Source organism: Cottoperca gobio, chromosome 1, assembly GCF_900634415.1.
Source record: "Cottoperca gobio chromosome 1, fCotGob3.1, whole genome shotgun sequence".
Taxonomy (NCBI): Eukaryota; Metazoa; Chordata; class Actinopteri; order Perciformes; family Bovichtidae; genus Cottoperca; species Cottoperca gobio.
The window spans coordinates 10524112-10550922 of NC_041355.1; the positions used below are offsets into that span (position 1 = coordinate 10524112).

The 26811-nt window shown below is 40.8% G+C and overlaps 1 protein-coding gene across 1 annotated transcript in view; it reads right to left on the bottom strand.

The window, feature by feature from the left end:
* The window catches only part of ank2a (ankyrin 2a, neuronal), a 77755-nt gene that overhangs the window by 35932 nt on the left and 15012 nt on the right, over positions 1 to 26811 (bottom strand). The window contains exons 2-38 of the mRNA XM_029443528.1: positions 24760 to 24861; positions 15181 to 15279; positions 13934 to 14032; positions 13687 to 13785; positions 13415 to 13600; positions 12951 to 12974; positions 12477 to 12485; positions 11694 to 11792; positions 11106 to 11204; positions 10826 to 10924; positions 10451 to 10648; positions 10014 to 10112; positions 9791 to 9889; positions 9534 to 9632; positions 9136 to 9333; positions 8892 to 8990; positions 8531 to 8629; positions 8079 to 8276; positions 7698 to 7796; positions 7112 to 7210; positions 6889 to 6987; positions 6681 to 6779; positions 6472 to 6544; positions 6208 to 6258; positions 5328 to 5454; positions 5070 to 5148; positions 4849 to 4952; positions 4354 to 4389; positions 3137 to 3361; positions 2860 to 2958; positions 2264 to 2418; positions 1736 to 1947; positions 1435 to 1642; positions 1096 to 1192; positions 739 to 967; positions 276 to 401; positions 24 to 146 (exon numbers count right to left, since the gene is read on the bottom strand). Of these exons, the coding sequence (XP_029299388.1) occupies positions 24 to 146; positions 276 to 401; positions 739 to 967; positions 1096 to 1192; positions 1435 to 1642; positions 1736 to 1947; positions 2264 to 2418; positions 2860 to 2958; positions 3137 to 3361; positions 4354 to 4389; positions 4849 to 4952; positions 5070 to 5148; positions 5328 to 5454; positions 6208 to 6258; positions 6472 to 6544; positions 6681 to 6779; positions 6889 to 6987; positions 7112 to 7210; positions 7698 to 7796; positions 8079 to 8276; positions 8531 to 8629; positions 8892 to 8990; positions 9136 to 9333; positions 9534 to 9632; positions 9791 to 9889; positions 10014 to 10112; positions 10451 to 10648; positions 10826 to 10924; positions 11106 to 11204; positions 11694 to 11792; positions 12477 to 12485; positions 12951 to 12974; positions 13415 to 13600; positions 13687 to 13785; positions 13934 to 14032; positions 15181 to 15279; positions 24760 to 24861 (4344 nt within the window). The remainder of the gene's footprint in view (positions 1 to 23; positions 147 to 275; positions 402 to 738; positions 968 to 1095; positions 1193 to 1434; positions 1643 to 1735; positions 1948 to 2263; positions 2419 to 2859; positions 2959 to 3136; positions 3362 to 4353; positions 4390 to 4848; positions 4953 to 5069; positions 5149 to 5327; positions 5455 to 6207; positions 6259 to 6471; positions 6545 to 6680; positions 6780 to 6888; positions 6988 to 7111; positions 7211 to 7697; positions 7797 to 8078; positions 8277 to 8530; positions 8630 to 8891; positions 8991 to 9135; positions 9334 to 9533; positions 9633 to 9790; positions 9890 to 10013; positions 10113 to 10450; positions 10649 to 10825; positions 10925 to 11105; positions 11205 to 11693; positions 11793 to 12476; positions 12486 to 12950; positions 12975 to 13414; positions 13601 to 13686; positions 13786 to 13933; positions 14033 to 15180; positions 15280 to 24759; positions 24862 to 26811) is intronic.

The following is a 26811-nucleotide window of genomic DNA, read 5'->3' on the forward strand; positions in this document are numbered from 1 at the left end:
AACTGAGATGTATTCAAACTAACCTTTGAGTATGTTGGGAGAGTGATGTTGAGGTTGCAGATAGCATTGTGGTTAAGAGTACGATATGTGCGGGGTTCCTTGGTGAAGGACAAGCGACCACATGGCTCCTGTGCTGTGTCTCTAATCTGTCCATTAATTAAACAACGATTCAGTACATTAATAACATATATTTTCATATAAATATATCTTAATTTCTGAATCTCTGAGTAAATAAGTAGACATTTCAGACATTTTAATCCAACGTGTAGTCATACTTTGATGAAGAGAGCCAGTCTGTTCTCTTTGAAGGCAAAAAAGCTGAACACATGGTGCTGTCCACTCTTGGTAAGAGGCACCAAGTTTCCAAAGCAGTCAGCAAATATGGGTTTTCCCTCCAGCACCTGTGTGTGGATATGAGAGACATTTTCATGATTGAAACAAACCATTAATGTCCTCAAATCTCAATCACAATTGTGAACAAGAATTGTATTGATAAGAACCAGTTGGTAGGCTGTGTCTGCAGTAACCTCTTTCTAGTGTCCCCTAGGATACCCACTTTACTAACTTCACTCTACACTTTCCATTAAACGTTTTCCATAATCTGCTTCATTCCTTATTTATACCTCTGAAATGTGGCTACAGACTAGTTCAGCATTACTTATCTCTTCTCCCTTTAACTGATGGACCCTTTCACAAACTGTTCCCTCTTCTAATTTATTCCCCATCATCACACTGCACCTCAACATCTCGGCTACGGGCAACTTCAGTGAAGTTCTCTTGCTGCTCTAGGGTCTTGTCCATCTTGTCGTCCGTCATGCAGAAGCAGCGCAAGCGGGCCTCAATGGGATCCAGTGTCTTAGCAAAAATGACAAACTTGGCCATGTATGGAACACAGATGATCTCTCTGTACAGCTGAGAGCCAAAACTAACAGACTCCTGGATCTGTCTGCAGTCTATCAGCCAGAACCTAGGAATATGAAGGACATGTTTAGTCAAAGCACCTACATAAAGGAGAGTAGTATATCAGATCAAAGTGTTAAGCTTCTATGCGAAGGACACCTGACATCCACATTCAAAAACGTAGAAAGATTTTACCTCGCTGACACATTTGTGGTGAAGGACACACATTGGTTAACAAAGGTGAGAGGCGTGGAGCCGGTAATGTCCTCCCATTGCGCAGGAGTGGTTCCACCTGAAACACAGGTCACGGTTGTCAACACATTTTGTTTAGGCTACAGGAAATGCATAGAAAAGAAAAATGATGAACGGATTTCTTGATCCAAGCATGCATTGATGTAATCACGTGTTACATTGCATTAGAAGATATTCATTTACAGATTTATTTTCACTAGGGGTAGCTGATAATGCGCTGTGATGTGTTAATTTTTCATTGTTTGTTGATGTTGATGATGATCGATTATCTGCCATACTAACCTGTAATGCTGCAAAGCAAACGTAAGGTGGGGGTATCCCCACTGTATACTCCACTTTGCCCGTCACTATTGGAGCTTTTGGGAATAGGGATTGTCATGGTGATTGGTTTGTGGAACTTCCTCCTTCGTGGCTCCAATGTGACGATTGAGCTGAATGTGGCTTTGTTACCAAGAATCTTTCTCACCACCTCAACATCGATGGGCTGAGCCTGGGACAAAGTAACGCAATGTATCAACATAACGTTACTGGTTGAACTGTGAACATTTAATTTGTGTCTAATCAATAAATGCACTTTACGTACCTGTAGCCCAACTCTGATCTTCTTGGTGAGGGCTCCTTCAGGGAAGACAGCCTGGACCTGTGGCACAAGAGTGCTACTGAGGACCCCGCCCTCTGGTCCAATCAAATGACTGTCCTGCTTTATCCGTGACACCACCGCAAAATACTGTGGGAAGTCTCGGGTGATGATGCGGCATATTCTTTTCTTTTCAAGCTCCTCGGGGGAATCAAGTTCTGTGAACATCAGATGCATTTAGTATAAATACCCTGTGAGGAGTCAGTTGAGTGAAGTTAAAGGATAAAGAATAAAGTTAAAGTTAAAAGATAAAGAGTAAAGGTTCAGGTGTAAGATTATTTCAGTTTCTCCTTCATTCATTACTTCGTCTACTTTCTGCTTCTCATTATTATCCCAGGAGTGTAATCAAAATGACGGCTTTGTCCTGCCTTACTACACAACTGTGGCCTGTGTTTGTTAAAGTGGTGTGATGTGAAATATCAAGCCCTATCAACAACGTTTGGTTATCGTCACAGTCTAGTTAGGATCCCTTACTTTCATCCATGCCATTAAGTATCTGGTTCAGTTCCTCTTCAGTGAAGTCACAGTGGTGTTCCCTCCAGCTCTCCCCTGTCTCACTCCTCAAGATCACTAGCTCTCTCTCTGTTCCCCGCAGGGCTGCAAAATGGGGGATCTCCACAATCACAGGCCTAAAAGGGTGACAAGGTAAAGTCAAACGCAAATTGGACTTAAAAGTACGTATGTTGTAACAGTTTGGCAGAAATAATATGATGTTTAGGTTGATTTATGCAAGAAAAGAAAGAACAAATAACGCAAGATTCAAAATTGAGTTTAAAAACCTCAGGTGCATTTCATGCCAAGTAAAACAAACATAATCAAGACAGAAAAAGTAATTTGAAAAAACACAAAGAGAAAATCAGGAGCAGAATACAATTAGAAACAAGTCTGGGAATTGGTGCTATGGACTGTGGAAAGAGTGGGGATAACACAACAGCAAACAAAAAAAATGGTTACTCAAAATATCACATCACTGAAAACAAAAGGAAATCTCAGGTGGAGACAGTGGAAAAATATGGGTGATTGTGTGACCACTTCCAGGATGTTAGGGTATCCCCCAACCATGGTCCTACCCGAGGAACTTGGTTCCTGGAGGACCCAGCTGCAGGATGCGACTGACCAGGCTCTCACCCTCATTTAGAGGGGGCGGAGCTGTGGGAAGGTGGAGCTTACTGATCCATGGGCAGCACAGAGGGAGAATGAAGAAGAAAATATGAACACACCACACAAGCAAATAGACATAAACAAACTCGGACACACATATAGTACATATAGTACACACACACACACACACACACACACACACACACACACACACACACACACACACACACTGAAACACACACTTACCCCAGGAACTGGGCTCCAGTGGGCCCCACTTCAATGATGCGACCAGCCAGCCCCTCACCCTCCACCATGGGGGGCATAGAGGCCAGACGGTGTCTCTTCACCAGCCTGCATGTCACTCGCGTGGGTGCAGAACACTTTCTCGGTGGCACAATGATTCGCAGGCCATTGTGACGGCAACCACGCATGGCCCCGCCCCTGGCATCTACCATGAAGCTGACGAGGAAGCTGAAGAAAAGGGTACGGCAAAAAATCCAATAAATGTTTTTTGTTTTTTTAAGATTGGTTGTTAATAATTGCAATACTTCTGGCACAGATCTTAAATCTCTTGACTATCAGCCTCCATGCAGAGAAAGCAACTGACATTACAAGAAGAAGGAACCGTTTGCATGACACCATTCACTACTTATATTTCAACAAGCACATCTCAGCAGATAATATTTCATTTCAGCTTGTTTTCTTTCCAGTTCATTCCACTCAAAATTGAATTTGCAAGCCAGGCGAGCAAGGAGAAGGGCATTGAATAAGATTCTTTCTGGATAATCTTATTTGTCAAGGAGCAATGAGATATCTTCAGGCAAGCAAGTGCTTACAGTATTACTCAAGGTTTCTGTATATGACATGTTGACCTACGTTAACTTAAAGATGTCTGCAAGTCCAGTACGTTACTCCTGTTTGAGTAACATTTGCTGTTTTAGGAAATTACTGAGCCATTTTAAAATGGAACTATATATTTTTCAAATGATTTTTGTCTTCAGTAGGAGGAAATGGTCAGGGTAAGGACTTCAGAAGACATGACTGACGTAGAACCTTTCATGTGATTTGTTGACAATGAGAAAAAGCAGTAATATCAGCCTTACTCACTAAAGACTATCAAATTCAGATCCAGCTGTAATAAACGCCCCACTGTGCGACGTTACTCTCGACATACAGTACTATTATATTAGGTAGAAAAATATAAACAGCATATAAGGTCTATGTATCGGCAGATGCTCAAGAAGAAAGGAGTCAGATCTGCATCAAGGATAAACAACTTGGTTGGAACATCTCTAGTAAACCAAACCTGAACCCAAGAAATGTAAAGTCATGCATTATAAAATCATGCAGACAGATAGGATGGGAATGAGAAGATCATTTAATAGTGAATGAGGAAAAAAAAGTACGGGCACGGAGGAGAGAAGAAAGCGAGAGTACCCAAAATAAAGAATAAAGAGTATCACCTGCTGTTGTCATGGTCTAGGCACGAAGAAGAACGGCTAGAAGCAGAATACATTACACACAGATACACACACAAACGATCACAAACACGGGCAAGACAAGAGAGTGCACAAAGAGGCAACAAAACAATAAACAAAAAGAGAAAAAGACAATAAAGAATAGGTAAAAGTGAGGAACGACCAGACCAGAGACCAGAAAGACACAGCAGAAAAGATCAAATAATGACAATAGAGTAGAAAACACCGACGTGAAGGAGTGTAAATAATGTGAGGAAAAAATTAAAATTGATTCGGAGATGACTCGTACACTCCTGATAGTGAACTAAAGTATGTGAAAGATGGATTTCTCCATTTCAAGAATAAATTAACATCCTTAGTGTCACTTTTACACCAACAGTGTGGATGTTGGTGTGTGTGTGTGTGTGTGTGTGTGTGTGTGTGTGTGTGTGTGTGTGTGTGTGTGTGTGTGTGTGTGTGTGTGTGTGTGTGTGTGTGTACCCAGAGTGTAGCAGACCGGAGGACAGCACCACATTATCAAGGTGCTCTGCACCCCAGCTCAGACGGAACGAGTCCTTATCGTGCTCTCTGGACAGTGCTGACACCTAAAAACAAAATATTTTCTTAATTATACCTAACTAAGGATACCTTAAGTAAGGTTATCTGAGAAATCTAAACCAACAAATCGACAGGCATACACTTGTTGTATGCTTCGTCCTCACCTGATGGCTTGTCAGCATGTCTTCGATGATAATTCCGTCTCTCTGATGGAAACTTTGGTGGATGGGAGTTTGCTGCGGCCTGTTGGAGAAACAAGTTAGATTTTGTGAGTGTCTTTGTATGTATTTATCTCTTTAGATATTGGCATGTGCACCATGGCAGGTCGGTCAACAGGTCGTCAGCCTCGGATGACGGTATGAGTGTGTGCAGATATTTATTAAGTTTCTGTGAAGTGTGAGTATGTATGTGTTGTTCGGGACCTGTCCAGGTTGTGGCTCATGTAGCTGAAGCTGTCCAGGTAATGTCCTGGCAGAGAGTCATCTCCCAGCTCTCTGAGATCCTCCGGTCTCAGATACTCCCCTCCATCACCAGTCATAGTGTCCTCACCTGGGTAACAAAGAGGTGCCTTTTGGGTTATTGCATAGAGATCTTTAATGATTGCATTTATTTAAACATGTCCACAATCCTGTCCCTCGTCTTTTCCATCTCAGCTCATTGAATCATGTGAGAACCCCATCCTTATGGTACATGCATGAGAGCCCTGTAGTAGAACTCACAAATTAATTTGCAATTTGTGAGTGAGAATTATTTGTGAAACATGACGCTGCCACTATTTGCTTCTGAGCAGAGCTCGCAAATCGCTTTTGTGAAACGGGTCACTGGTTCTGAAGACTTGCCGGCCTTGTGGAAAATGTATTTTTGCATTTCAGCGTTACTAAACCAGTTCATTCCTCAATTATCCATCAATCAATCCTCAATTATCCAAGCAGCATAACTGTCGTGATCATATCCACAGCCTCCCATATTTCATGCAGTTAGTTTCCAACATTGTATTAAAACCTAAAAAACACAATCAACAAAATTCTTATTACTCCCAATAAAGAACAACGTGTTGGATCAAGAAAGGTCTGCTTATGTAAAATCATGTACACAAACTGCACAACAACAACACTCAGCCATTAAGTGCACATACTCTCTAGAGGCAGACTCTCTAGGGAAACGAGACTACATTCTCAAAATTCATTGTTTTGGCAAAAGATAAATGCATTAGTGTTCACCAATATGATCACATCGATTAGTTACAAAAACACAAATAAAGTCCAAACAAAGCTAAAGAGCAGGGCAGACATTTTGAAGTACCTTCCAGCTCCACAGACATCTCAGATAATGGCTCTTCTTCCAGCCTCAAAGCTATGAAACATACAGCTTTAAGAACCACAGCTACACAACTACATCACCCACAATACACAGGTCTTTGTGACTAGGGAATAAAGGGAAAGAGAGCTAGCACGTTTTATCCAAGGTCAGTTTTGAGTTATAGTGTCTGATGATAGGAGTCGCCTAAAAAGCATCGCGACTAGCCCCTTTTCCGTAAACAGTGAGTTCTTTGTTTTAGTAACTCACCTTCTTCATCAGACACATCAAGGATCTCAGTCATGGTCTCAGGAACATTGAGCTTGTGTTTCTCTGTGACCGTCTGATGTGACCCCCCATTCACAGTCATGGAAAAAGGCAAACCAAAATAGAGAAAGGTGAATTGGGTTTTCTGGAAAAAATGTATAACAAAACGTACTGGTTCCAGATCTGTAGTCCAGAAGGTCTAACGCGCTTACCGTTGTGGTCGTGATGACCTCCTCAGTGACGACTTTCAGTGTGTCCACTACAGAGATGTAACCCAGACGTTTGGCAATAGACAGAGCAGTGTTTCCATTCTGACAGAAAGACAGAGAGTGTTTATGTGAGATTACTCATTGCATTTATTTTTTACAAAACATTGTATATTAATTAATATGAAGAGAGTAAATCTTTTTTTCTTCTTACCACTGTAGTAGCGTTGGGCTTGGCGCCATGTTGTAGCAACATATTGATAATGTGTGTGTTCCCTTGTTGTGCTGCCTGGTGAAGGGGTGTGTATCCATTCTGTCGAAAGAAAAATAGTATCACTGTAAAAACTAAAATAACAGAGACCTTAACTGTATTTTGTGTTGTGCTTATTTTTGCAGTTTAGATTAGTCGGCGCTTCTACACGACATTTGAATTCTACCTTAGTTTTGGCGTTGACGCTGGCACCTTGCTGTAACAGGAAGCTCACCATCTTGGCATTTCCATAGTGACAGGCGACTATCAGAGGAGTATATCCGAGCTTAAGAAGTAATAAAGAGGGTGTGTAGAGAAAAAAATATTATTTCCAAATGTATCTGCTTTGTTGTACTTGATTGTGGAGAAGCTGTGTATAGCGACACACGGTAATAGATATAAAGCACTCTGAATGATGTAGACATGCCATGCTTCCCTAAAGCCAGCAGGTGGCAGATATGCTGAATTTGTATGCATGTTTTACTTTTTGTGATTTACTGGTTGGGAAAATTCTTCACATTTAAAAGCAGCCAGTAAACACAACCTCTGGCAGTAAATTAACTCAAAATGAGCTACATTATACACCCGGGGGATTCCCATTAAATAGCCAGTGTGTACAATTCCAGGATGTTCTTAGGACTTCACCACAGAATAAAAGTTAAAATCCTCTTCATCCTTGTCTCCACTTCTCACATCATTAGTTACTAGTTTTTGTCTGTTCATGCCTTTGAGCGTGTTTCTGTGTACATTCATGTGTGTGTGTGTGTTTGTACCTTAGTTTGGTGATCCAAGTTGGCATCGTGTTTGGCCAGCACTTCTGCTGCATTGACCCTGTCTTCTTGGGCTGCGAGATGCAGAGGCGTCAGTCCGGTCTGTAACCAACAAAGCACAGAGTTGCCTTATTGTCTCTGTGTCTGAGTGTGTGACTACTTAATTGAAATACTTGATTTATAAATTATACATACAGTTATTGTTATGCGGGGCACTACAGAAAAAACTGTAACTCAATCTCTGTCGCATATAACAAATGGTTATTAAAGACATACTATTCTATGCGTATGTCCTGTCAAAATGCGAGAACTAATGGTGCAACCCTAAGTAATAGATGTTGTGTCTTATCAAAATCCAAACAAGTGTCTGTGTTTGTGTTTGACCTTGGTGGCTGTGTTGACGTGAGATCCTTTGCCCAGCAGCAGGCTGGCCATCTCAGCGTGTCCTTCCTGGGCTGCCAGGTGTATAGGGCTGACTCCCTGCTTGGTCAGAACGTTGGTCTCTGCTTCGTACTGCAGCAGCGCTAACGCAATGTTCGTCTGGTTCTTTTTGGCTGCAATATGCAGAGGAGTGTAGCCATTCTGGAAAGAGAGGAAGGTGAACAGTTACATTTAATAACAACATCACTCTAAAGTATATGGGTACATGTCACCCAATCATTTTTAAAAGAGTTGTGGCAAACAGCAGGCATTTGTGTTTTTGAGGAACTGAGGAAAACCGTTAACTCAAAAAGTAAATTGCAGAGGTAAATCACAGAAAAACTGCTACAGCAGATTGCATCACATGTTGTGAGAGTGTCTGCAATACTTTTCTTCAATAAAATCCTTTGTCTAACCTTTGCAGTAGTATGAGGCGATGCTCCTTTATCCAGCAGCAGCAGAGCTACTTCTTGGTTGTCATAATGAGCTGCCACATGTAGAGGAGTCAGGCCATTCTGCAAGAGGAAGCATTTGATGAATATTTGTGTAATGGAACAATGTACCTGTGCGATTGTGTTCTGTTTTGTCTTCCTGCTGTTTCATTCAATAGACACAAATAGATTCTAGTCAGTGCACTGTGCATCTCACTGCCCTCTAGGACCTTGTCTGTGCATTTGACTCTCTCTCTCTCTATATATATATATATATATATATATATATATATATATATATATATATATATATAAAGTGTCTAAATAATCCAGATTTTTGGCTCACCTTGCCAGCATCATCAGGGAGAGCTTTGCGTTGGAGGAGAAGTTTTGCTACATCAAGGCTCCCGTACTTAGCAGCTACATGTAACGGAGTGAATCCTTTCTGTGGACGGTAAAAGGGAAAACGTTTGTTTTAAACATGCATGTGAAAACCGTTAATGTTCAACTGGATATGTAAGAATCTTCAATCAGTTTGTTGGATCTGGTATTTCTCTGTCTCTGTGGATCATGTTCCATCCTCTGCTCACCTTCGTGGCCATTGAGTGTGAGGCTCCGGCCTCCAGCAGCACGGCAGCGGTCTCTACCTGGCCCTCCCTGGCTGAAATGTGGAGGGGAGTGTACCCGTTGGTGGTGGCAGCATCTGGATGAGCCATGTGTTGCAGCAGCAACTGGACAATATCTGTTTTCCCCAAACGGGACGATATGTGAAGGGGAGTCTGGTTCTCCTGTAGTAGATGGAGGAAAATGCAAGGAGAGACAGGCAATTCAAATATTAGAAAAGATTGACACACAGCAGCCAGAGTTGAGGCAGACCCATGAGTGTGTGCATGCAACTCAGAGGATGAAATATTTTGCTTATTCATGATAAACAGAAGAAGACAGCGAATAACTCTAACTCTCACTAATGGTGAGACAGATGACTCACCCTGGCTATGGCATCCACCAACGCTCCATTCCTCAGCAAACAGCGAACCACTTCCATCTGACCTGCTCGTGCTGCCATGTGGAGAGCCGTCTCGCCACGCTGATATGCAAAGACAGAACATTTGGGAGCATTAAGATGCTTTGCTGAATGAAACCCCCAGGATTTCTGAGTACTCCTTCTAGGTTGTTTACTTTATGCCATATGTATGTCTTACTACTGACTACAGAAAGCTGAACAAGCTATTCGTCTGTACTCACAATGTTACGGACGTCAGGAGATGCTCCATTCTGTAGCAGAAGTAAAACGATGTTGAGGTGGCCCATGAAGGCAGCTACATGGATGGGAGTCAGACCAGACTAGAAAAGGAGAGAGAGAGAGACAGTGAGAGGCACGAAGTGAGCACAAAATGCAAAGTTCCATATAGAAAAGTGTTCTGTATTTACAAGTGCTGTTCTCAGACCTTCCTACAAAGTGTCTCACCTCAGTAATGGCCTGAATGGAGGCTCCATATTTGACCAACAGTTCCATCACCTTCACCCTGTTCTTCTTACAAGCGATATGGAGAGGAGTGAAACCATTCTGGTAGAGAGCGCAAAGGAGAAATATACAGATAAATACTATATTTAGGTATATATGGAGGAAGAGATGTAGTCCTGAGGAGCATTTACATAGTAAGTAAATAAGTAGTAATAAATTGTATATTTGTACATAATCACTGAATTTACAGTTTGACTATATGACTTATTTTACGCTGTTGGCTAACGTCCTACTAAGGAGAATGGTGCCATGTTCCTGTGTTCAATTTAATTTGACAGGTATTATAGGAATCAAAACCCCTAATTCCCAAACCATGTATTATCTTCTGCTCCTGTTAATAACACATTTTGTGGAACCTGTGTGTCACTGTGAAACCCTACCAGTGCTCGAATATTGGGATTGGCTTTCTTGTCCAGCAGAAGCTTGGTGACTCTGTAGTGGCCGCAGTGAGCTGCAACGTGTAGCGCTGTGAGGTAGTCCAGTGTGACATCATCAACAGGCGCCTTGTGCTGCAGCAGGTGTTTCACACACTCTACGTGGTCTCCCTGGGCTGACATGTGCAGTGGGGACAGTCCGTTCTGTATAAGGACAACATCGACAATGCATGGGTAGAATGCAAATGGTCAGAAAAAGCAGTACAATGAAGAAAGAGTGTTTTTAGATTATAACTGAGTTTTTTTGATGGCAGCACAACTATGTCCTGGAGAACGATTATACAGCATGCTGGTCCATTAATGGCACAGCCATACACTTACCTTGGTTCTGGCTAAGATGGGAGCCCCTCTCTCCAGCAGAATTTCCACTGCTGGGTCATGTCCACTCCTGGCTGCACAGTGCAGAGGGGTCAGCCCATCCTGCGGGACAAGCACACATGCACAGAAAAAGAGGCAAACCAATAAATATAAACAAAGTTAGACTTTAATCCAGTTTGTCTGTTTTGACAAAAGTGGCAATTGACAAGTGGTTGGTAGACTACTAAACTGCAGAATTGTGACTATTTAATAAAAGCTGATCCAGACTTTAAATAAGGCTCACCCTGGTTTTAGCATCTATCTGACCCCCTCGGTCCAACAGCAGGGCCACCATGTTGGTGTTTCCTCTCTTGGAGGCCACATGGAGAGGCGTTATCCCATTCTGAAAAGGCAGGCAAGGAAACCAAAAAAGAAATATTAACGTTAGCACAAATACTTGTATACTTATAATTGACATTAATTGACATAAATTCCATTCCAATTCCACATCACACAGAATGTCCTACAATCTGTTTTAATAATAGTTTGCATGGTTTAAGTCTTTCTGTTTCTGAGTTGAGGGCAATAATAGACAGTTACATCCCTAACTATCCAACTGCATCTAAAAAAAAACGGAAACTAACTTCATGGATCAATCTCAAGAAAGCAAAGCAGCTGAAACCATGCGAGGACAAATGCAACCTTTGACAGGCTCAGGGGAAAAGCAGTTAATAAAGGCTAAGATTAAAAGGTAAAGTTATATGGTATATGGTTAATAGTAGACACACTGCTCTGCACGCCGCAAATTGAAAACAAAAACGTCAAGTTTTAATAGACAGCAGACAGCAGTACAGAAAATGTATTGATTTGTTAAGTGGAAATGACGCGATACCCTGGCTGGGAAGTCCACAGCAGCTCCTCTGTTCAGCAACAGCGTGGAGACATTCACGTTACCATAGTGAGCCGCGATGTGCAGAGGGGTAAACCCGCTCTGTTTCAGACGGACAAGGAGAGAGGAGGGAAGGAGAGAGTGAGAGGGAAAGGGAAATAGGTTGGAGGACACAAAAAAGGAAGAAATAGAAGATTTGTTGAAACAGCATATGAGGAAAATGTTGCAAAAGAAGATCAAAGTAAGGTGAAATGAGACGAAAGAAAGAAAGAATAAACGGAAAAAAAGAAAGAAAGAATACAATAAATAATAAATGAAAGCAAGAAAGAGTACAAGAATGAAAGAATAAATGAAAGAAAGAAAGAAAGAATAAAAGAAAGAAAGAAAGCAAGACGAAGAAAGATCAGATTCTTCTGTGGCAGATACAGAAAGAAACCTGACCGTACTGAAGCAGTATCACAATGAGGCAGCATGCTCAAAAAACAAACTACACACATTTGTGGAAGAAGAAGCATACAAAAATTGGCAAACCCCAAAATAGCACAGGCAATACATAATGCATGCAAAAACCCTGTAAGTATGCAATGCTTGCTAAAAAATGGTGAATAAATCAAAGCACTTTGATTTTTTGAATACCAAAAGTTAAAAGTAAAAAATATTAAAAATCAAAACTTCAACATATGATGCGCTACGTGTATCTGCTTGGACGGACAAATGGACATTTATATACGAGCCATATATATAAATATCTACAGTACACAGCAGGTGCAAGTGTTCACTCCTTACCTTCCCATTCTGATAGAAATGATGCAATTTAAGAAACAGAGTTAACTTAAAGATCAACAACGTGTTTCAAAGAGGTAAAACAATGCTATCAACGTGCTTTAAAGTACGTATGCTGTAGGCTATGCAGAGAAGAAGCAGTAAATAAAGAAGGGAACTTTGATTTCACAGTTTCAGTCAAGTATTACAATCTTTAACGCTAATACATCTTAAAGAGTAATTCATTAATTCAAAATGAAAGAGAAATGTAAAAGAAATAATCTATAATAAAAATGTAACAAGGCATCTATTAATACAACATAATGTATTTTACTGTAAGCCATGCAAGAGTACATAGTACATCTTAGTCAGCTGCATGCATACATATTAATGGTACATAAGTCTGACATGCAGTCCTCGTTATATGAGGGAAAGATCAGACACAAGAGCGGAAAGAGAGGGTCAGAAGTGACACAAAGGAATTAAAGAGGTGTATACCTCCGTGGTTCTATTGACCATCATCTGGTTAGGACGCGTAGAGAGAGAGAAAGGAGGAATAGGATGTAGGGTTGTTAGGGAAAGGGGCTTATCGCAACATTTACAGGGAATGTTTACATGGTCACACACATAAATAAACACAAAGCAAGGACAGGGAAGCAAACAACAAACCATTCAAAGAGACGCTCTGTCTGAATATTATTATATTCCTAAATGGCAGGCAAATAATCGATAAACTTAATAAAACTGTCAACATGAAAAATCATCCATTCAGTCAGATGCATTATCACACACTTAATCCTGCTTGCTTCAATTCCTTTTTCCCTCTCCCATTTTGTAATCACACTCTCCCCCTGCTTTCTCTTCCTATTCTCCCTTCATCTGTCGCTCCATTCCAAGCTGACACTCCACCTCCGCCCTTCTCCTCCCCTCCATCAATTTCTTCCCCCGACGCGCTCCCTCACCTTAGACTGGACGTCAGCGTTGTGGTCGTTCTGGAGCAGCAGTGCGGCAGACTTTGTGTCGTCTTTGCGGGCTGCGATGTGCAGGGCCGGGAGGCGGACCTTGCCCTTGGTGTCGTGCTCCAACAGCAGGGAGACCACAGAGTTGTGGCCCTGCTGGAGAGCGATGGCCAGTGGAGTGAAGCCATCCTGGAGGAGAAGAGAATAATAATGAAGAAAAATCAATACAATCAATGTAGAAAAAAAGGGAAAGGGAAATGGGGCCATTGGTTTACCTCTGTTGCGATGCTTTGGTTGCCTTCATTCTCCAACATGTATCGCACCACCTCCAAGTGATTCTCCTGGGCTGCCATGTAGAGTGGAGTGAAGCCATTCTGTAGACGCAAACGCATACAGTTCACACACACACACGCACACACACACACACACACACACACACACACACACATATAATGTAAGATCATATTCATGGCTTTTTTCATACATTACATAATAGCTTTTGATCATTGAGAGGTTTCTCACCTGTGACTGAGAGTTGACATCTCCTCCTCTCTTCACCAGTAGTCTGACTACTTCTTTTTGTCCGGCCAATGCGGCAATATGGAGGGCAGTGTTTCCTTTCTGCAGAGAAAAACAGAGTTACGGCCACCAGCCAAGTGAGCCTCCTGTGTGGATTAGCTTGAAGATTAGCTGGCTGGCTGCTTGAAAGTGATGAAAGTATAAAAGGTGTGATGGACACAGAAACCTCTATAAATATATTACATCAGTTTTGCTTTTTTAGGACTTACTGACTGATTAATATCAAAGGCTAAAGTAATGTCAATCCAAGGTCATTGGCAGTAGGGTGGAAGATTCTTTGCTTACTGTTGCTAGCTGTTCAATCTGACACATTAGACATCAACAGAGTCACATGAGGAACAGCTCCCCCTCACACTCACTTATATCCCTTCCAGTAAAGGTTGAATATCTAATAATGTTCCACTGCAACCTCTTTCAAACCTAAAGAAACTACTACATGACTACTATCTATATAATGTATTATAAACATACTTATAAATGCGATATAATCTGCTGATAGGACTGTATAATTATAGTTATAAGCACTCAGAAAAGTATCATGATACTTCATAATTGCTGGTCACTCAGACTTTTTGTTTTGCAAGCCCATATCTATAATGCATTATAAACATACTTATAATGCATTATCTGGTTTTACTGCATAGTACAAGATTATAATGCTAAAACTATGGGAATTATAATACACTATGGTCCTTGAAAAAACAATGCCAATAAGTGAAATGAAGTATTATGATATTATTATACACATGGGCGTATGTTACCAAAATGTTGTGATCATTTCAATGCAAATGAAAAGAGGAACTCACGATGGACTTGTTGGAGAACACTTGGCTATTGTGAATATATAAAGTTATGAAATTAAACACTTTTCACATGACTTTCTCCCTCTTAAATCACCCTGAGGTCGACCACCATCATTGCAAGTCAAGTTTCATGGTTCAAGAGAGAAGCAGTAATTTACGTTGCTCTTTACAACTGACACCACTACATATTACTTACATTCATGTGCACTCCTTCCCATCATCTCCCTCTTTCTCTTTCTGTCACTCAGCTATCACTATCATCCCTCCCTCCTTTCTTTTTTCCACATGTCTAGCCCCATGTATGGTTAAAGATCAAACTGTGACATGTTTGCATCTAGAAAGTTGATAAAACACAATAACTAACATAATATTAATATGTGCACGTACCTTGGTGGGAGAGTCAACAGGTGCTCCTCTCTCCAACAGCTCCTCCACTAAATCCTTGTGTCCCTCCTTCGCGGCCAGATGTAGTGCGTTCAGACCATTCTGGAGGAAAAAACAAAAAGAAAACATCAACATTAGACTTCAAGAAAACAAATGGAATTGGCCGTTTGTGAAGAACAGTCTGAAGTCTTCAACTTCAGACTGTTACTACTTGCTAATAATCTTTGTATTGTATCATTTAGAAAATATATAGCAGATCTTTCCCTCAGACAAGTTTGATGTGAGCTTTACATCAAAGGCCTCATTAAAGGCCTCTGCTCCATCAACCAGAGCTACAGGTTAGGAGCAGCACAAGAGGAGGAGAGGAGAGTTTCACACTGAAAGGCATTCCGCAGCACAACTCATGTATTCACACAACACGCAGGCACAAACATATTTCCTCTGAGACAGACATGTATAAACACACAGAAGAATGATTCACCTCATCTTCATCTTCTTCCATTCTGCGCTGTGTCTCTGTGAAACAGAGTCTCTTAAACTGTGATCTTGTATTTATCCTCCAGGTTTCTTTTTTTCATTTCTATCTTTTGCCTCCTTAAATGGGGCTTGAAACTGGATTGATGGAGCTCTGACCATCAACAGCGGTCCTCTGCCTCCTTTCACTACCCCTCTTGTTTAAATCCAAGCTTCTGGGTCTGTCTGCCGTCTTCTCATCCCTTTTCAAGCTCTATCAGATGGGTTACAGAGAAACACTTCCTCAAAGAAGAGCTGTTATGCTGCTTACGCCTCTAACAACACACATGCATGCACACACTCATAGACTCAAATTCTCTCTCTCTCTCTCTCTCTCTCTCTCTGAGTTGCCAAATGCCAAACACCCAAAGGGGTGTCATGTTTCTGCACAGTCATAGAGGGCATGTAAGACACACACACACACACACACACACACACACACACACACACACACACACACACACACACACACACATATTTAGAAGCTGTTGAAAATGTCAAACCTTTAAAAAAGAAAAAGGCATTCCTCCGAGGCCAAAGTATGTAGGTGAATGTCACAGATATATGGCATGACGTTAAATGGTAAATATGAGAGCAACCATCATGTCCAAGAATAAAATACTCGAAAAAGGCACACGTCTTATTAAATACATTCATAAGGAATAAAAACATGACTTGTATTTCCCTTTTTTGAAAAGAGACAGTGGAGCTATTTCAACAACATAATTGAAATCTTTCATCCTGGTCGCAGTTAACCAACACGTAGCACTACCTTTTTCATTATCAATCTGTCATTTCTTTCAAATAATAAAAGCATCATTTAGTCACAATCCCCCAAAACCCAACTATTGTAATGTATGATAATATAGAACAGAGAGAAGCAGCATATCCTTGAATTAGAATATTTAACAAAACGCAAAATCCTCACATTTTAAATCTTTAAAATGTACTTATCAATGTCAATACTTCTTTATTTATTAGCTGATCAATAGATTAACTAATCCTTTTAGCACTATCATGGACAATGACATCATCCCCCCCACCACAGGTCATCAAGTGATGGGTGTGGTTCTACTGAAGATGCTCGTTACACTCTCTCTAAAATAATGTTCATCAGGTTTGTGAGGTTGCAATGCCGACGCTTCTAATGTCATCACTCCAGTAAATTATAAATCACATTACTCAGTCAGTCAGTCTATTTCCACTGCGGTTCCAACAGGCGAGAGATGAAACGACTTCCACATATGAGACTATATGCTCAGTGCTGCGCTTTGAACATACTCAAATGAAATGGAGGGCTCACTGACACAGCACGAATTATGTCATGAGTTTCAATCACATTCCACCATTATGTATTCCAGGAGAGACAAGCAAAACCCACAACAGACTCACACATACACACACTCTGTCACACAAACTGATCTAAATCTCCCTTTGCTCTGAGCTGTAAGTGAAAGCTTCATTTAGCTAATGGACGTTCAACCCAACACAGTGATCCCTGGCAGTTTGTCGTGCTCCCTGACAGGAGAGGGAGGCTGTTGAGCTCTGTCCGATGCAGATTAATATTTACGGCCCTGTGACCCTTGACCTTTGCTATAATCGCACGTGGTAATAAATGGTCACACTTGTGTGGAGTATTTCTTTTTCAGGCCAAAGTGAGTCCGAGGGGATGAATGGAATAGAAAAAAGAGGAAATAATGTAAATGCGTGCAGATTAAAAAATAATATCACTCACCAAGGATTAACATTTGGGTAGATTAGAGGAGAAGTCTTTAATTGTGAGGACATGGAAACGAAACAGCTCTAATACATACACACACACCCTCTCTTTTAGGTGTGCTAATTGGTTTTTTTAGATAAGCCCTTAAAAGGTTGCTACTTCAGCTGCACATGTTTTTTATTTCTATTTACTTTTTCCTCTGTCCGGCCTTTCTTTAAAACAAAAAAAAGGAGCAAATTAAACATAAAACATACAAACACACACACACACACACACACACACACACACACACACACACACACACACACACACTTGTATTGAACAAAGTCTCTCTCACGAACACAGATAACCAACATGAAGAGATATTATACTGTAAACATACAAGAGCATGCTTGTGTGTTCACAAAGTCACGCTGAAGCTAAAGTTATCTGTGAAGAAGGGGTTTTATTTATGTCTCCCACTCACTGCAATAGTTCACTGTGGATTTGGCAGACAGGGAGAGTATCTCTTTCGCTCCCTCTCTTTAACTAACTTAGACAGCCCTCTGCCCTTGGCGCCTGACTCTGGCCCTCGCCACTGTGTTGCTGCTTTCTAGGATCTGACTCGTCAGTTAGCAATGAACACACCGCCGAGGGCAACGCTCAAAATTCCTGTATGATGTTCCAGCGTCTACCGCTGTCTTTCAGATGTACAGTTTGTCTTAAGTCAAGACTTGATATAACTATCTATCTATTATTGTTCATTCAGAATACATGTCAATATCTGATAATATACTGCAACAATAAGCATGACCTGTGCTGCTATTATCAGTTAGGGTTTTTATTATCAGTTATATATTTAAGTCCTTTATATAATTGATGTTTTTGCTCTCAGCTCTCACTCTACTAAGAGCAATGCTGACAGTACAATGCGGATAGTATAGATAATGGTTGTGTAATTGTAATTGAGTGCTTTTCTATTGGCATGACTCTGATCCAGTCATTTCCTTGAGAGTAATTCTGCTGCCAATCACGGGTAATATGATACTTTTGAATCATCATCTAGGCCTGATATCACTGTGGTGGCTGTGGAAATTGGTATCTCCTTGAAATAATACTGTGTGGTGCATTTGACTGGCAGAGAAAAAACCCTCTTCAGCTGTTAACATGAGCAGATCCTCTTCAGTAGTACAATTGAGAGGCTACATGTGACCATGACAACATAAAAAAAGTAATTTGATGAAGTATCAGACGACTAGTAATCAGATACAGTGTCACTGTCACAGTCATAGAAACTGCTGAACTACATGCCTGGAGGAGGGATATAAGCACTGGACTTGTGTGTATGTATGTGTGTCAGCTTGTGCATGCATCTAAGCATGTCAGAAACATACAAACAAACACACAGAGGAACATTCACAACGTTCATTTACATTCATGTGATGTTAATTTGAATGTGGCCAATGACATCTAACAAGATGTTCAGGAATATTCCAATTTTTTATTTAACATAAATAGTGTGTATGTGTATGTGTGTGTGTGTGTGTGTGTGTGTGTGTGTGTGTGTGTGTGTGTGTGTGTGTATGTGTGTGTGTGAGCTGAGTGGTATTTAACTCATGACTAATTATTATTATTATTATTATTATTTATTACAGTATATTGGAAACACACACACACACACACACACACACACACACACACACACACACACACACACACACACACAGTCAGAGCATGACTGTGATATTAAGGAAAATGTCACTTGCATTTTTGGGCACTTGACAAGGGCTCAAATGTAATCATCTGACCCCTGACAGATACTATGAAGGGCATGGCTCTCCTGTTGCAGGGAGGGTCTTCTCTGTGTGTGTGTGTGTGTGTGAGAGAGAGAGAGAGAGAGAGAGAGAGAGAGAGAGAGAGAGAGAGAGAGAGAGAGAGAGAGAGAGAGAGAGAGAGAGAGAGAGAGAGAGAGAGAGAGAGAGAGAGAGAGAGAGAGGTATCACAGCCCTGAATAACCAGGCTTCCCACTTGGTACACAAAACAAAACTCATGGTGCCTATGACAACAAATAGAGCTATGGGTGGGAGGTTGCCACTTCCTGTCTGCCAACCAATTACAGCCCAGTGTATAAATAGTTCATATTAAAACTACTGGAGAATAACAAAAGGCCAACAGCAATGAGACATTACTAAATGTGAGGAGCAACACACATACACACACACACACACACCACACGCCACACACCACACACACACACACACACACACACACACACACGGTCATGATTCTTGGTGCCCACAGCTGGAGATCGCCCACAAAAATTCCAGGAGGATTATTTGAGTTAAAAGCTGACTTAATATAAAATGCTGCTTCAGACACTTTTGCACCCTGAAGAATATAGTTATATAGTTAATATATATAATATATATAGAATATAGTTCTGTGAAAATGAATATTTACAGTGGAAATATTTAAAGACATTTAACATTGTGCAATATAATGTCAGTTAGCAGCTTCAGAACAAAAGAGCCACAACCTTTATGTATTTTTTATGTTTACATTTAAAAGGATAACTTAACCTTCTTTGTTAATAGTTCCCACTTTAGTTTGTATGGTGTGGTGTGTCAGGATTACTACACAGATGTGGAAATTAATCTAAGTTTAAAATAATTTCTAGATTATGACAAGTTGTTTTGATCATAAAGTAAAATACTATATTGTTCAGTTCCAGACACCTGTGACTAAATGTTTTGTAGATACAGTGTGATCTGAAAGTAGTAATGCACACAAATGATCAACTGAGGCATAATATTGTTGAAATTGCACTTATTTTTCTTTATTTATTGTGCTGTGATTTTACTGGTCCGGCCCACTTGAGATCAAACTGGGCTGCATGTGGCCCTTGAACTAAAATGAGTTGAACACCCCTGTTCTAAAAGTTGAGAAAATAAACTTAAGTACATTGAATTAATTAAGAGTTATTTTTTGAATTTGGTTACTTTGGTGAAGAATACCTCATTAGCATAATTTGGAACTATTTGTATTCCATGACAAAGCATCAGAACTTTGGAACACTGCATCATATGATCACAGTTCAAGAACTCATATCCCAAGTGCAGGCTGTGTGTGCCAGTTAGTCACTTTACCTTGGACAAGTGGACAGAGAACAACAGTATTTCTCAACTCAAAGAAACTCTTGTCAAAAAAGAAATCACCTCAACTGATTCAACAAATCTGTGATTCAGGTAAGTCCCTGTTTATTTCTCCTTCATGTAGAAAGTGTGTGAGAACTTGATGAGTCAGATTTACAATGTACAATATGGAGATGTGTTTACATGAACAGCTAACATCTACTAATGTTTGCGAACGCCCTAGCTAACTTGTTTTCGTGATGCTAAATATGTCTGTTGGCTTTGTAAGTATCTAATGTTAGCATAATTAAATCGAAATACATTAGTTTACTTGGCTACATTGATCTCTTTTCAAAGAAAAGTAAGAGACAGATGAGTTCCTACTCAGCTGGGATGAAACAACCTTTGATTAACTGCATGTATCTTAATTCCACAGCATGAGTGACACCAGTGGAATTGGTGAAACAACCTCACCAACCTTACTCCCCGGTGTAATCATGGTGCAGCCAACACCGCCTGAGTGCTGTACGCCGTACACTGAGGAGAAGGAGCAGCCACGTGAAGCTTGGTGAGATGATTTCTTTTAACAATGTCAGATTGAGGAGAGAATGGAGAAGTGAGGCCATGATTAGAGCAGATAAGGGAATACTTTAAAAACTATGTATGTTTTCAGCCCATTGGCTGTCCTTTCTAAAAAATAGCCCAGTGGATCACCCCAGGGAGGTTAAAGTGAGCCCCCTCCACCTCAAACTTTGGATTTGGTTCTTACTTGGAGCCGAGTTTCGACCCTAACCCTAATGATCGTTAGCATCTTATTTCATTTACTTGGCTACATTTATCTCTTTTCAAAGAAAAGTAAGAGATGGATGAGTTCCTACTCAGCTGGGATGAAACAACCTTTGATTAACTGCATGTACCTTAATTCCACAGCATGGATGACACAACTACAACTTGTGAACCATCTCTCCCTCCCGGTGTAATCATGGTGCAGCCAGCACCACCTGAGTGCTGTACGCCGTACACTGAGGAGAAGGAGCAGCCACGTGAAGCTTGGTGAGATGATTTCCTTTAATAATATCAGATTGAGGAGAGAATGGAGAAGTGAGGCCTAATGATCATTAGCATGTTATTTCATTTACTTGGCTACATTTATTTCTTTTCAAAGAAAAGTAACAGATGGATGAGTTCCTACTCAGCTGGGATGAAACAACCTTTGATTAACTGCATGCATCTTAATTCCACAGCATGGATGGCACAAGTACAACTTGTGAAACTAGCTCACCAACTCTCCCTCCCGGTGAAATCATGGTGCAGCCAGCACCAGCCTGAGTGCTGTACGCCGTACACTGAGGAGGAGGAGCAGCCACGTGAAGCTTGGTGAGATGATTTCCTTTAATAATGTCAGATACAGGAGATAATGGAGAAGTGAGGCCATGATTAGAGCAGATAAGGGAATTGTTTAAAAACTGTATGTTTTCAGCCCATTGAGGTTAAAGTGAGCCCCCTCCACCTCAAACTTTAGATTTGGTTCTTACTTGGAGCCGGGTTTCGACCCTGACCCTAATGATCGTTAGCATGTTATTTCATTTACTTGGCTACATTTATCTCTTTTCAAAGAAAAGTAACAGATGGATGAGTTCCTACTCAGCTGGGATGAAACAACCTTTGATTAACTGCATGCATCTTAATTCCACAGCATGGATGACACAAGTATAACTTGTGAAACTAGCTCACCAACTCTCCCTCCTGGTGAAATCATGGTGCAGCCAGCACCACCTGAGTGCTGTACGCAGTACACTGAGGAGGAGGAGCAGCCACGTGAAGCTTGGTGAGATGATTTCCTTTAATAATGTCAGATAGAGGAGAGAATGGAGAAGTGAGCCCATCATTAGAGCAGATAAGGGAATCGTATAATAACTGTTTGTGTGTTTTCAGGCCAGAGGATACCGCCAGTGAGGTAGAAGGTGTGCCAGAGAGGGAGAAGAGCAACAAAAAGAAAAACGTCTTCAAGCGCTTCCTCTCATGGACCAAAAGGACACTCTGCTGCTGCAGCGGCAGCTGTGTCGACTAGAGTGTAGTGTGTGTAGACCCTCACCTCGCTTGACAAACAAATATGATGTCTGTGGTAGTAGCCATCTGCTGGAGAGTATTGGAGCGGCTTAGCTGTGGATAAGACCCCTGAACAGTATGCTCGGTCTGGGTTGCGAGGAGCGACGTTGGGATGATCCAGAGCAGTCGAGTGACAGAGTGACAGGTGAAGGCCCAGCAAGTTAACTGGTTCAGTTAGCCTGAAGACACCGAGTGATTCTCTCTTCCGTCAGTCCCTGTTCAGGAGCCACTCTCCTGTCCGCAGCCGGACTGTGAACAGGGGACTTCCATAATCGGCGACTGAACAAGGACCGACAGACGGGAGAGTTCTCGTGCCACAAACAGTTTATCACCTTTTCAGTCTTCACTCAACTCGCATTGGATTAGCACAATGTTGTTCTGTGTCACCCGGACCAACCTACTACAAACGGTCCCGAACCAGGAGACCAGCATGCTAATGTTCTGTCGCTGATATCCAGCTGAGCTAATCCCGACTCCCATACAGACTGCTCTGTTACTACACCCAACTGCCACAACATCACCACAACATCACCATGTCACAGCAGAGGAGAGGTGCTCTACCCTCTATTGACTCCTGATACCATGTTTTTTGAATTGTATTGTACAAGTTACTTGTCTTCTTGTACATCTTAATAAAAAAAAAAAAACTTGCATTTAAGGCATCAATTGAAATGTGTTACACTTTAGTGTTGAAACGGTTGAGATAATATCTTTACATAGTTGGTTACTGTTATTACTGCACTCACTATGATGTTGATTGAGACCAAGATGACATGCTAAATAGTAATAATAGAAAATTACAGTAGTAAAAAGAAAATGTGTTATTCTTGGTTTCAGCTACCAGAAACTGTATAACGTTACATCTTCCAATTGTTTATTATAAAAGTTGCAGTAAATATATTTCATAGTATGAAAAAGATCAAATAAACTATACAACAAATAACAAATGTATTGAAAGTGTCCGTGTACTGAAGAGTAATCCGTAATCCTGTCAACCTTCGCTAAACCTTTGAGTAAATTAGAAGTTTATAAATAATCTAATATTTTTTTCCAATATTCCATTTTTTGATTTGAGAGAAGAATGGACTGCTTTTATATAGCACTTTCCCCAATCTTTTACAATCTTTTACAATCTTTTACAACCACTCAAAGCACTTTACAACACATGTCATTCACCCATTCACTCACATTCATACAGAGTCATACAGAGTCAGAGGTGCACCATACAAGGTGCACATCAGCTCTTCACTAGTGTAACCATTCACACACACACACACACACACACACACACACACACACACACACACACACACACACACACACACACACACACACACACACACACACACACACACACACCAACCATGGGCTCCTTTAAAATACCTTGTGACTACTGTAAATCATATTGACATAGACAGGGCAGGTGGGGTGTACTGAGATGTAGGGGGAAGTAATTTGCACCCTTTCCTCAGTGGAATGTGGGTGGGTTGGTTAAGAGCAGCTGTCTGAGGGACGTAGACCCGGGAAATACAGCTGAGATTGGAGAGAAGAATGGGTGTGGTGGAGGGGAGTACCGGTAGCCGTGAAGGGGGTTATGATCTTGTGAGGATGGCCTGGCAGGTTAAAGAATGTACCGACTCCTCTCAGTTGTGTGGTGCCACCGTGACTCAGCAGTGTGAAGGTTAGATTCAGCAGGTCTGACACACAGACAAATTAACGGCTTTGACCTACATCTGTGTATTTTACTGTGCTCAATGAACCATTAAACAGCAGATTTCAGAAAGCAAAGTTTGGGGTGCAGTGTGACTGTGTTTATTATTCAGAACACAATCAAACCTGTTAAAAAGCTAACTTTAATGAAATTATATATTTGCTGTTGAATGATGAGAAATGTGTTAACTTCAAAAACAAGATTTTGTTGACTATAAAATCATTGCTTTGCCATATTGCTGACAAGATATGTCAATAAAAAAAGAAGTACAACTAAAACCGTTTTTTCCTGAAGTCAAACAGCTTAAGACTCAAGACTTAATCCTTCCCTGACTTTGTGACCCTACATGTCCTTTAATGCGTTTTGTTGCACAATGGACATCATAAGCAACTGCAGAAACGTCATCAAAGTTTCCTTACCTGGTTACAGGTGCTAATGTCTACTCCATTTTTCAGGAAGTCCAGGACTTTGTCAATGTTCCCCGCTCTGGCAGCCCGCAGGAAACTGGTGTTACTGTCAGACTGGAGAGATGAAGACAGATCATATTAGGACAGGAGTAAAAGCATGTTTTTAAATGTTGTCTTAGTTCTGTTTACGTACACATCTGCATTAAAACAATTCAAGTCAATTTAGAAAGATGGAAGTAGCTTGTTATTGCTGTGCATGATAGAGTTTATATAATTAAAAAGCTAATATAAAGGGATTCAGAGTGTTTTATGGAAGTAAGACTTCCTGCTTGTATCAACAGTCTGAGTAGGCTTTTCTAAATTTAACCACCAGACATCTAGGCTGCACAAGCAGCTGCAACACACACACACACACACACACAGACACACAGACACACAGACACACACACACACACACACACACACACACACACACACACACACACACACACACACACACACACACGTTCTATGTTTTGCTGCATTTATGTGTAAGTAAACAATGAATTTAAAGTTTCACATTGAACTCTGATGTTTTAAAAAGCTGACAACTGACAGCTTTGAACTAATTAAAACATTTAAATGATCAAATTTAAATGATAACATTTAAATAATAATAATATAAGTCTCCTGGTATATTTGGGCTACAAATAATTATTTTCCTTATCAATTAATCTGGGGATTATTGGGGAAAATTGTTAAACATGCAAATAAAAATAATATTGTAAAGTAATAAAACATACCCTAATTTCCTGTATATTTGAATGTTTTAATGGAGTGTTATGTTATTTGTATTGTATGAACCTTTGCTGTACTAAAGCCTGAGTACATGTCACCAAATTGTTTTTTTTATCCAAATAACACTCAAAACCAAAAATAATGTAGTTACTATCACAAACAAAACAAAACTAAAAGTAGGGAACGTTTAATGATTACTTTTCTGTCAATTAATCAATATTGAAATAATGATACACTATAATGAACAATTACAAAGATATTACTTAACAAAATGTAATGATCTACTATTGTTGGAAACAAATGGCACACTACTTTTGCATAGGACTACTGGCTGTATTGATTTGAAAGGTTTTGACAAGGTTTAAACTTTCTAAGACAGTAACATGTCAATCAAACACAACTGGGTGTTAACTTGTATAGTCAGCACAAAGCAAGTCTGCGATGAGGCCACACCCCTGCGTGGGATGAAGGGTAAAACATCTAACGTGGGACATCCCCATGCACATGCACACACGCAGCAATGAGATTAATACAACATGCTTCCTCGAACACTTCCTCAATGTAACAGAAAACATGAATGAACTGCTGATGAACCATGTTTCTCCCTCCACCTCTTACCAGTGAATCATCAACTTCAGATCCTGAGTCAGCGGTTCCGTAGTAGACAATGTGATGGTTTAAATCGTTGTCACTCCCAGTGGTATTTAAAGTTTTATCTGCTCCACAGTCCTTACATGTTGCTGCGTTGCCCATGTTTACCTTCCAATATCAGTTGATAACTTCACAGCTATACTTAAAAACTGTTCCCTTTCTTCACTCGCTTCACCTCACTCACTGTATGGTCCAATCCTTGTAGCGTCTCACTTTGCGTCCTTAGGTAAAAGCCTATCCAGCCCACTTCCCTGACCGAATCAATCAATCTTACGATCCATTAAATACCACCACTCTTTCCCCTCTCTGTGCCCTTTTATCCCGTAGTCCAGCAAAAAACTCTTCAGTGTTGGATTCCTCTGCCTTAGTGTGTGAACTGAGTCTAGTCAAGGCCCAGTCTTGCCTACTATTCTTCTAGCTCTCCCTTGACCCTCACTGTCTCTCCCGCCTTGGCTATTTTTACCTTTCCAGACCCTCTCTCCAATGAAGACCAAACCCCTTGCTGTGTGTACCCAGGGTGGGGTGCATGACAGCTGGGTTTGGGTCAGAGTGGAGACCGCGTGGGGCTTCGATGCTCTCCAGAACGTCAAGGGTCATGATGGAGTGACAGAAGTTGAGCCTGAACTCAGTACTCAG